Below are 11,370 nucleotides of genomic sequence, written 5' to 3' on the forward strand. Positions count from 1 at the left end.
CCCACATGCCAGTGCCCCGGCCAAAGGCGGTGAGCAGAGGCGGCACAGGGGGTCGGCCGAACCCATGGTTCGGCCGAACCTGCCCTGCAACATGTCCAGGTGCATTTTGGCGGGAAGGACGATCTGATCCTCCTAAAGGCAGTTTGCAATGTTACCATGTGAGGAGATGGCGGGAACCGACCTCTAGAGCTATAAATAGGCCTCTCCTCCACCCTCCAACACACACGCACACACCCCCCCCCATTCCACCACTTTTTCAAGGAGGCTCTCTCTCTTGCTCTCTTGCTTAGGTAGTGGAGCTACACTAGTTTCTCTTAGCGAAGCAAGTCGTCCTTGGGGTCGTTGAGCAATCCTCGGCTCTTAGTATGGCTTTGTATTCAACTTGTCAGGATTCTATTCATAATATAGAGTTGTGCCATGGTTGCTTAACTATTTTGATAGTTTATCAATCCATGCTTAGTTTGTTTATGAGTTATGCTTCGGATATGGTTAGGCTAGATAATCCGAGTACGGATAGCAGTTCATTGTGTTTTCGGGCTTGCTCTAGCATTTTACTTGTCCATCCGAAGGGTGGGAGACCCGGGGACATTAGAGTAGTGACCTCATACATGGATGTGGTGCTCGGGTATGCGGGATCCTTCGGATATGACCATGCTCCGCGGTGTGACTGGGGTAGACGGCAGGAGGTGACAGCCCTGTCCGTCCGGCATAACAGCTGTGTTGCATTTAGCGTATTCCCCGACATTCGGGTATGGTGTAGGAGTTCATGCAAAGAGATAACGGGACTGGATGTACTCCGGTGTGGGACCTTCTCCCCACTATCCTATTTTCCTAGCACCTGCAGCCCTAACCATGTTATAACATAACCTTTGCTTTGGATAGAAGCACTAGGACCCTAACCTAGCCTAAGCTCCAACTGACTTAACATAGGGTAGATTAGTTTGTTCTTTTGTTCTTTCTCTCTTTTATTCCTTCTTCCTTGGGTGTGGTTGTGTGTTTGTGTCGCATTATCCCTGATATCTTTATCATGGCTTACCCCTGTCAGAGCTCTGCCTATCACTTGAGGCACAATGTCATGATAATTATTAAGTATAATACCTTTGCCAATGCCATTCTTTGGGAAAATATAAATAACGATACCCTTACTCTTCGGGTGAAATGCTACAACGGTATATCCGTGCACTTGCGGATCTTTCTGTAACTGTATAGACTATACCATGAGAGTAGCGTCCCTTGGTACGGTTGCTGGGGATGGGCTTAACACCCCTGTTTCTAGTGATTACATCAAGGGATGACACCAGACATTTCTGGCGCCGTTGTCGGGGGAACACGAACCCTGGTGGCGACGTTAAGAAACGCCAACACTTCCCTTTTGATTTGTGCTTGTTGGAGGTGCGCTCACGCTTGTCTTTGTGCTTGGTATAGATGTACTCACATTTGTCCTTGGGCTTGATGGGTTGATGCTTGTCTTTGTTGGGGCAATGGTCAAGGTCGCCACAGCCGAAGCATCCCTCCTTGTGACCACCACGCCGACAGTTCATGCGGTTGTTGTGAAACCGCGAGAACCGATTGATGACCAACACTAGCTCATCATCTCCAAGTACCTGTTGACGGTCCTTAAGTGCAAAATTTGACCGTCAACTAGACTCAATAATAAAGGAAAACTATACACCTTACTCGCATATTTGTATCACTAACCTAGCTCCACAGTTATTTTGGAGAATTATACATTTCAGATGAGAAAGAGCAGAATAAGACAAAAACACGATGAAGACGCCACACAACTATAGTGAAGATTACATCTGGCATCACTCACTTACAAGGAGGGCCCATCTGGCAGAGCAAACGTGCGCGCCAAGCAAGATGCACAAGAGGATAAGGCTCAGGGCCCACATGTCAGCCTGCCAAAGGAGGTAGAGCCGGGGAGGCGCCACCTGGGGTTCGGTCGGCTGAACCTGGACTGGAACAAGTCCACATGCATTTCGAGGAAGAGTCACCGCCAAGTCTCCTAATCACCTTCCATATGTGCTTTTGGCAAGAACCAATAGGCCTCTCCTCCACCCCCCTCTACACACATTACACACTTCACACCTATTCTCTCCAAGGAGGCTCTCTCTTGCTCTCAAGCTTAGGTAGTGGAGCTAGGCTAGTTCTTCCTTAGCGAATCAAGTCATCCTCGGGGTCGTTGAGCAATCCTCGACTGCTAGTATGGCTTTGTATTCTGTCAGCTTTCTATTCATAATATAGAGCTTTGCCATGGTTGCTTTACTATTTCGATAGTTTATCAATCCATGCTCTGGTCGTTCATGAGTTATGCTAAGAATATGGTTAGGCCAGATGATCTGTTTATGGATAATGGTTTGTTGTCCTTTTCGGGGTTGATCTAGCATTTTACTTGTCTATCTGAAGGTTGGAAGACCCGGGACGACACTAGGGTAGTGACCTCATACACGGGGTGTGGTGCTCGGGTATGCGGGACCGTGCTCCATGGTGTGACTGGGGTAGACGACAGGTGGTGACAGCACCGGCCGTCCTTCGTAACAGTTGTGTTGCGATTAGTGCACTCCCCGATGTTCGGGTACAGTGTAGGAGTTCGTGCAAAGATGTAACGGACTGGATGTACTCCGGTGCGGGACATTCTCCCCGTTATCCCATTTTCCTGGCACCTGCAGCCCTAAGCATGTGCTGACATAACCTCCGCTTTGAATAGAGGCACTAGGACCTCTAACCTAGCCTAAACTCCAGCTAACTTAACATAGGGTAGTTAGTTCGTTCTTTTGTTCTTTCTCTCTTTTCTTCCTTCCTCCTTGGGTGTGGTTGTGTGTCAGTGTTGCATTACCCTTGCTTTCCTTTATCATGGCTTACCCCTGTCAGAGCTATGCTTATTACTTGAGATACAATGTCATGATTAATGTTAAGTACAATACCTTTGCCACTGTCATCCTTTGGAAAAATATAAATAACGATACCCTTACTCTCCTAGTGAAATGCTACAATGGTATATCTGTGCGCTTGCGGATCTCTTCTATAATCGTATAGACTATACCACGAGAGTGGCATTTCTTGGTGCAGTTGCTAGGGATGGGTTTAACACCCCCGTTCCTAGTGATTACATTAAGAAATACCAACAAGCATTTCTGGCACCGTTGCGGGGGACACAAAACCTGGTAGCGAAGTTAAGAAATGTCAACAGTACCTCCAGCTGTTCTTCTGAAACAGAAACCAAAAAGGACAAGGCAAAGAAGGATTGTGAAGTGTTAGTCAAAGAACTTGAACCACCAATACCTGTGACCAATGCCATGGTCTTAGCAGAAGGATTATCGAGCTTGGCTCGAGTCTGGTGATCAATCTCCGTTGACTTGAGCTTGCTGAAGAGTTTGTCCACAGTGAGTGTTTCATAGTTGGGTGAGTCAAGAATTGCAGAAACCTTCACTTCCCAAACCCTCCGATCTAGAGCGTGTAGAAGCTTAAGTGCTCTTTCATGATCGTCATAGGGTAGTTGCGGCTTGTTTGCCTGCATTTTGTTCACAATCAACTGGAATCAAGAAAATAGCAAATCGACCGACACTCCAAGCAATTGGACAAAGTTCTCATACTCACGTCGGTACATCTCAAAGAGTCTGGTCTTAACAAGGGAAGTTCCCTCATTATATTTTTCAAGAGTTTTCCAGATCTCTTGAGCTGTAGCATGGTGAGAAACATGATCAAATTCAGTAGGCGAAAGGCAAGAGAAGATCGCATTATAGGCCTTGCTATTTGCCTCGTGCTAGTCAATTTGCTCCTGACCCACACGAGCAGCAAGAACTTTGTAACGTTCGTCCTCACAGATCTCCCAAACACGTGAGCTGATGCTTTGGAGATATGCGGACATGCGAATCTTCCAATAGGGATAATTTGTTCCATCGAAGAACGGCGGCTTTCCTAAACCGCGCTCCATGTCATCTTCGCATATCAAGAACCATTTAAGGTGGAATGATCCTTAACCGGCTTTGATACCAATTGAAGGACCGAACAAGGGACTAGAGGGGGGGGGGGTAAATGGGAGCCCCAAATCTGATTTCGAAAAACAGTGAGTATCGGTACCACATAGCTAAGGACGGCTATCGGCACTCGGAATACCCACACACAAAAGCCGAAACACACACGCGGAAGCTCGATAAAGAAAAACACAACCAAAAACTCACTTGCACTAACGCATGAACGAAAATGAGAGTAAAACTGCTGGAAAGCAAAAACACCTCAAGAACTCGTAAAACAAGGGTTAGTGCATAGATAAAATAAATAGCTAGAAAAGCGGGAAATAAAACTAACTAGCACTAACACAGGATAACTAATTTTTGTTTTGTTTTTCCTTTTAACTTACCCATAACAAAAGCTAATCAAGCAAAAGGTAAGAAGGTAAGACTAACATGATCAAAGACAGGGAACTACTAACAAGAATCACTACAAGAAATCCTTTAATCCATGACGATTTATTTGTGACGTTTACGAAAGCCGTCATAAACAAATAGGATCTATGACAATTTATGAATTTTCATCACATATTCGCAAATAGCCCATACGGGCTCTAATTTGGGCCCAGTTTCTGTGACAAACCTCTGAAAACATCATAGAATGAAAATAAAAATCGTCACGAATCAACCTTGAGCCTAATTACTATGATTAATCTCTATAACCCTCAAAGAGTGAAAATAGAAATTGTCATTAATTCATACTCCATTTAGTAGTATTTATTTAATGCCAATTATGGATCAATAGCATGTACAAGTAATCTCATATGAAGTTTGGTGAAATACTTTCAAATGTAGGTGAAAATAATTAAATGCGAAGCAAATTTGGAACCTTGAATTTTAAATTCAGTAATTTTCCATACAAATGTTCCAGATGAAATACCTTGATGTAGATAATTTTATAAGGAGCACACCTTGAATGTTTGCTGACTTTTTAAGGTAGTTTGATTGCCCTAAAAATTCAAATTATTTGAAAAGTACCTCTCTTCAAAATTCAATTCTATGAGTTTTTTATCTTTAAAACTACCATTTCCATGCAAGACAGGTTATACATTCTCATTTTAGGTTACCATCAAATTTCACAATTTTTAGGCACGATTTATTATTAATTTCGCAATTTTGAAATTTTGCTTCTCTCTAAAATCTGAAAATTATGAAAAAAAAGGCCACTTTCTTGCTACGGCCGGCGCAGCTCAGACTCAGCCCAGTTCGTCGTGGTTTTTTTTTCCTAGGACCAACCACTATGTCTGTATGGCCCTAGGGAAAAATAAATCTGGGCGTTCAAAACAATTTGGCATATCCAACACTCGAACTCCAGACCACACGCTTAGGATCCAGCAGCACTACCACCGCACCAAATGTATGCATATGGTACTGATGCACATTACAATTTTTTGGACTCAAATAATAAGAATAAAAGGAATTAAAATTGCACAAAGGTTGGCGAGCGGACTCGAATCGAGACCTAGCGCATCGACAAAACATCCATTACCACTGCACCACTGGACGATTTGTTGTTGTTGACAGTATTAAATTTACTTAAACAAATTCCACGTTACTTAAACAAAACTCCACGTGAACTGAGATGAAGAACAGTACATGTGTGACTCATTTTCTCTTTTTAATCCAGAATTAAAATTTGTAGTTGGTATTTATACCTCATAACAACTCCAAATCCGATGCTTTTTTTCTGAATTTTTTTAAAATCATGATCTTTCATTTAATGCCATTTTTTATGTAAATTGCTATTTACTAGATAATTTTCATATGGCTTATTTTTACACTCAGATCCCCTTCCTCCAGCCGTCCTTCCTCGCCGCCCCTCCCTCCTCATGCGATCTCCTCTCCGGCTCCGTGCCGCACCGCTCCCATCGCCTATCCCCGCGCGCTGGCCACTCCACTCCCAGGGCTGCAAGTGAGCCCTCCTCATGCGATCTCTCCGGCTCCGTGCCGCACCGCTCCCATCGCCTATCCCCGCGCGCTGGCCACTCCACTCCCAGGGCTGCAAGTGAGCCACCGTGGCCGCATCTCGCCTGCTCCCCGAGCGTGTGCTCCATGCCGTGGTAGGCACTGCCGCAGGGCCAACCGCCCTGTGCACCGCTCGCTGTAGAGGAGGGCGCTGCCGCGGGAAGCGCCGGTCCTCATCTGGGGAGGACGTGCCGTGCGCGGGCTGTGGCATGCGCGGCGCGGCAGCGGAGCTCCCAACCCCATCGGATCCGGTGATGGCAGCCCCAACATCGATGGGAGCATGAGGTGAGGTCGCTGCACGACACCCGGCGACAGGGACAGGGACGCGTCAAGACCTCCACTGCACTCTCCTCCTTCGGATGCGAGGTCCTTCCCTGTCTCGCACCTGCCTCCCTCCCCCGCTCGATTCCTTTTTTGTTGCCCCCTTTTTTTCATCTGCTATACATCTAATTTGAATGGTTGCCTAAATATTTTGGGTGCCGAGGCACCACTCCATGGATTGGTTCAAGGGTTCAGGTCTGTGCGGGTGGGCTCCAAATTTCTTGTAATCAATAGCTGAGTCTATTTTTTGTCCTTTATTTGTTCATGCTTGACCTGATAGGCCTTGCCCTGTTCGTGCTTGATCTGTTAGTGTAGGTCTTGATCTCTTAGTCAAATGTCCAGGGTGCTCGATCTGTTGGCGTTAAGTGTAATAACATGTAGCAAGCTGCCTTTGATTTAGTTCAACAGCTAGCGCAGCAGTAAGCAGAAAGGTAAACAACTTATTTTCAGCTCTACTTGCTTGTCGTTCTTCTTTTTGGTCGATGGCAGCAGTAGCAAACAAATAAAGTGATGTTCTAGTATATGCTCATGTTCGTATAGCTATAGTTGCTGTTCACTTAGCTTCCTCCCTGCTTGTGTCTCTTTTGGTGCTAATCCTTATGTAACACATGCTAATTAACTAAAAAAACTATAAATCTGATATACGATTTTTTTTCAAATATTAAATATTGACTTTTTAAATACAAGAGATATCTGATAGCTCTTTATTACCAGCCAAAGCTTTTTCATAGATGCAGAGCCTGCTGATGGGTGCAAGCTTCTTTGTCGGTGCCTTCTCTAGCTTCTAGGAAGAGGAAGTTATTCATCTCACTACTCATTGCTGTTGTGCTCACCTCTAACTCTGGTCTTTCTTTACTTTTGGTGTGCATGTTCTGTTGCTGGTGGAACCAAATCCTGGATCCTGGAGCTTCATCCAGTAAGTGTTGCATTGCCTTTTCTAAAATACCATGCTTGTGTTATCTGATACATATCATGCTTGTGTTATCCTGGATCCTGGAGCTTCATCCAGGTGGAGAGAAGAACAAATTCTGAGCTCCTATCGATCGTCAACAACCAGCGTGAAGAAATGGATGGTCTGTCAAAGCAAGTCCAGGAAATAGAACAAGCACGGATCAAAGACCAAGAGGAGAATTGGAAGAAGCAAGCTGAGTTGGAGAAGAAAGTTGAGCTTCTGCTTCGCCAAAATGGAGAAATCTGAGCATAAGGTGGTCTGGTAGCTTTTGGGTGAGCTTCATCTTTTGCAGGAAAAACAAACTTTGCTGCTGCAGCTTCATATTTTGTTGGATTGTTACCTTTTGGTCCAAGTTTAACCAAACTTTTCTGCTGCTGGTTCATATTCTTGATGAAATTGAACTTCTGTTGTTTTTGGTCCATTGTGTAAAGTCTTGGAATTTACAAGTTCTGACTGTGATGGAAAAACTGTAAGTCATGCAAACCTTCATGTCAATTTGGGCTGGAGATGTTACTGTGAATTTTGGATTGAAAATCTTGTTCTTGGGCTGAAATTTTATTAGCTGATAATTAATCTTGGGCTGAAATCAGGCCCAACTTGGTGGCCCACTCTGAATTGGGTCCATCTACTCATGGGTTGTACTGCTGATGTCATTTGTCACGTCACCTGCCATGTCTAATGCCACGTCACTTGCCAAGTCAACACCATTTTCCACGTAATTGCCATGTCAGTAGCCATGTCATTGACCACATCAATTGACACGTCATCATTGCTATCCACATCATTGCCAAGTCACCAGCCACGTCATCCGCCACGTCATCAATGCATGACATGGCAATTGAATTTGTGACGAAAATTATATTATTTATGACGTTTATTTTCATCATAAAAAATGGGTTTGGGTTGGGCTTTGGGGGCCAGGAACATTCTGTGACGTTTTCGAAACATCATGGATCAAGCAATTTATGACAAAAATTTAAGAAACGTCATGAGATGTGATCTGTGACACTCGATACATGACGCTATTTGAGATCGTCATAGATACTGCTTTATGACGGTTTTTAGTGATCTGTGACGAAATTTAAACGTCATGTATCACTAGATTTTTTGTAGTGAATTAGTGTTCGTATTTTGTAACGTCACGAATAAATCCGCAAGCGCACAGATACCGCTATAGCTTTCACCCAGAGTATTCCAGGGTATCGTATCCACAGAGAAATATGAGTATACTATCTACGGATTCAGATTCATCTAAGGACACACACACTTGTGTAGGATAGAAGGATAAAGAGGATTTTCTAAGGTTCAGAACCAAAGTCAAGAGAAGATCTAGTTTTGCCGTTTACCTTGGGCTATCGGGTTCCCCTGGATAACTACCAGATGCTCCAAAAATTGGGCACTGTCATACACCCGAACAGGGAGGATTACTAGGCTCTAACAAGACTGTCACCACATGCAGACTATGGCGTCTGCTCTTATTTTGTTTCATGACGGGGCCAATACTGCCGGTTCTGGAACCAGCGGTGATGGACCCTTCTTTCATCATCAATATAAATTCAACAGACCCCTAAAATCGGCAGTGATGGCCATTTTGAACTGGCGGTGATTTGGAGGAGGGGGGCGCTGGAGTAGTGGGAGCTCTTTCCGACCATGCTGACTCCGGCTTGTAGTGGAAGATGGGTTAATATAAATTGTGTGGATCTTTTTTGAACAAAGTAAACGGTGTGGACTCGCATTAGTATAGGTAAATATACAGGCTGGTAACATCAAGTGGTGCCAGTTGCTATTACCATCCTGTACTAAATTAAATTTAAATATGCTCAACTGGTATTTGTATCGATAGGTAACACCAACCAGTATTAATGCGCCTTCAAAGTGCTAGGGGCCGGCACACACACACATATATATATATATATATTTATATTTATATTTATTTATGCTGGACCAATGCGAGGTTTTCCGGAGATTGTCATCCCAAAGACAGAATGTATACGGCCATGCCTACGTATCGATCTCCTTCCGATGCTTAGCGACTAAGCATATGCGTCAACATGCACAATCCTGCCTGGATATATAATATAGTGGACAATGCAAACCAAAGCTAAGTAGGATCCTATGCGACGAATCCACTAATAATTAGGTAAAAAGACGAACACAGTATCAAGCATGCTAACCATACCTTCGTAAAAGTCAGTAAATGGCAAAGATCACGCAGGTTGAGCTAACCATTGTTAACCTCATGGGGAATCTTCTTGCAGGCTGCAGCTGCGGCAAAAAGAATAGAGCTCAACTCGTTCTTCCTCCAACTTGCACGAACTACACATGCACGATGCGGAGGGATCGGAAGCTAACAAAAGAAACGCTGGGGCATCCATCTTTCGGCAACCGCGGCTTTTGTTGGTTGGAGCATCCTTTACGAGTTTTCATTTCTGGAGAAAAGAACCTTTTACAAGCTCTCATCACACGCTCTATCTTTTCTTATAATAATTGACAGCACAACTGCAAGAATGCATCACTGGGCGTGGATTGGTTGCCATGAAAGTCTCTGCAGCCTGCTTGTTATATATGCTGGTGCTCTGGTGATCTCTTCACTTATTGTGCAGCCTGACGAGCAACTAATTGTAGCTAATAATAGCCCCAGTTTGTGACGAGGAGCTGCAGCCAGGAGGAGCTGCATGCTCATGGCGATGGAGAACTTGTGGTGGTGGCCGCTGCCGGCATGGATGAGCCCCGGCGCGGCGCTGTTCCTGTTCTGCAACGTGCTCGTCGGCGCCATCGTGGTCACCTCCCGCGGGGAGCAGGCCGCGTCCACGCGGAGGTTCTGCCGCAGCGCGTCGTCCATGGTCCTCGGCCGGCTCCGGTCCTTCTCCATGTTCTCCGACCCCTTCGAAGAGGGCTACCACCCGTCCCTGGAGCTGGAAGGCGAGCAGCAGCAGCAGCAACCGGCCGTCGCGGAACCAGCGGCCCCCGGGGCGCCGGCGAGCTCCGAGAGCGCTGCCACTGATGAGGAAGTGGCTGGAGCCGGGAAGGACAAGCCCGTCTGCTCGGGGGAGGCTCAAGGGCCGGCACGGCGATCGTCACCGCCACCAGCTGTGGTCTCCGCCGCCGCCGCCGCTGCCGAGGCAACAGCGGTAGCGGAGCGACCGGCGACGGTGGCGGAGTCGATCGTGCAGCGCGCGCGAGCGTGCCGGCGGGGAGTGGAGGAAGCACTGGAGGGGAAAGCGGCGCTGAACGCGCGGGCGGAGCTGTTCATCCGGCAGTTCCGGGAGGACCTCAAGCTGCAGCGCCTCAACTCCATCGTCAACTACACCAGGGCCCTCCGCCGCGGCGCGGGCGCTAGCCCGGCAACGGCTGCCGGCCAGTAGAATGCTTGAAAGCCTCCGGTGGGCAACTGTGTTTTGTTTTGCACTTTTGTTCCTGCACGAGTGCTAGGACACAATTTTGAATTTGAACGTGTGATTATAGCAAGGTTTGCCCATTATATGGGTACAAAAGTCCTCTATTCACCAGTAGGACGAAATAAATTTATCCAATAATGATCAAATAGAGTTGGTTGAATTGAAATTTGAATACGAATTTAGAGTATAAACAGAATATTGGTCCAGAGTTATGCATTGGACACATAATATTTCAATCAAAATCCATGGCACAACCTTTGTTGATAGGCCACAAAGATTAATTAGGTGGTGGTGGAGGGTTTTTTTTTTTAGATTGGGCAAGAGTCCTTGGGTTAAAGATGAGTGAATTTCATCAACGGTTTCAAAATGCTGCCATGTTCCTGTCCAGATTCTCCAAAATCTGGATAAACTTTTTTGGTTAAGTCGAGTGGTTAAATTTGAGATAAAAAAATAACAAATTATAATTTAGAACTGAGGGAGTACTAAACAAAGTATGCTAGTGATTGACGTGTGCCCTTGCGCTCATAGCGCTGCGCGGTTACATTCTGTTTCTTGTTGGAAATACAAGAAAATAAAAAGAAAATTGATGAGAATAACAGTTGAGGATAGATGTTCAGATTACTGTCCTCTCTCCGCACAACGTAATCATTAACAACTATATGTATTCCAATGTGTCCTCGTGTGTTTAGTGAATTCAAGGATGTACTCAAGCAGTGAGAGA

The 11,370-nt window shown here is 45.4% G+C and overlaps 1 protein-coding gene across 1 annotated transcript; it reads left to right on the forward strand.

Annotated features, from left to right (window-relative positions):
- The first annotated feature begins 9,517 nt into the window (after positions 1–9,517).
- LOC120712276 lies at positions 9,518–10,839 on the forward strand. Its single transcript, XM_039998034.1, has one exon. It carries the CDS (start codon positions 9,927–9,929, stop codon positions 10,614–10,616), a length of 690 nt encoding a protein of 229 aa, XP_039853968.1. The 5' UTR covers positions 9,518–9,926; the 3' UTR covers positions 10,617–10,839.
- Positions 10,840–11,370: the final 531 nt, after the last annotated feature.

The sequence above is a fragment of the Panicum virgatum genome, chromosome 6K, assembly GCF_016808335.1.
Source record: "Panicum virgatum strain AP13 chromosome 6K, P.virgatum_v5, whole genome shotgun sequence".
Lineage (NCBI taxonomy): Eukaryota > Viridiplantae > Streptophyta > Magnoliopsida > Poales > Poaceae > Panicum > Panicum virgatum.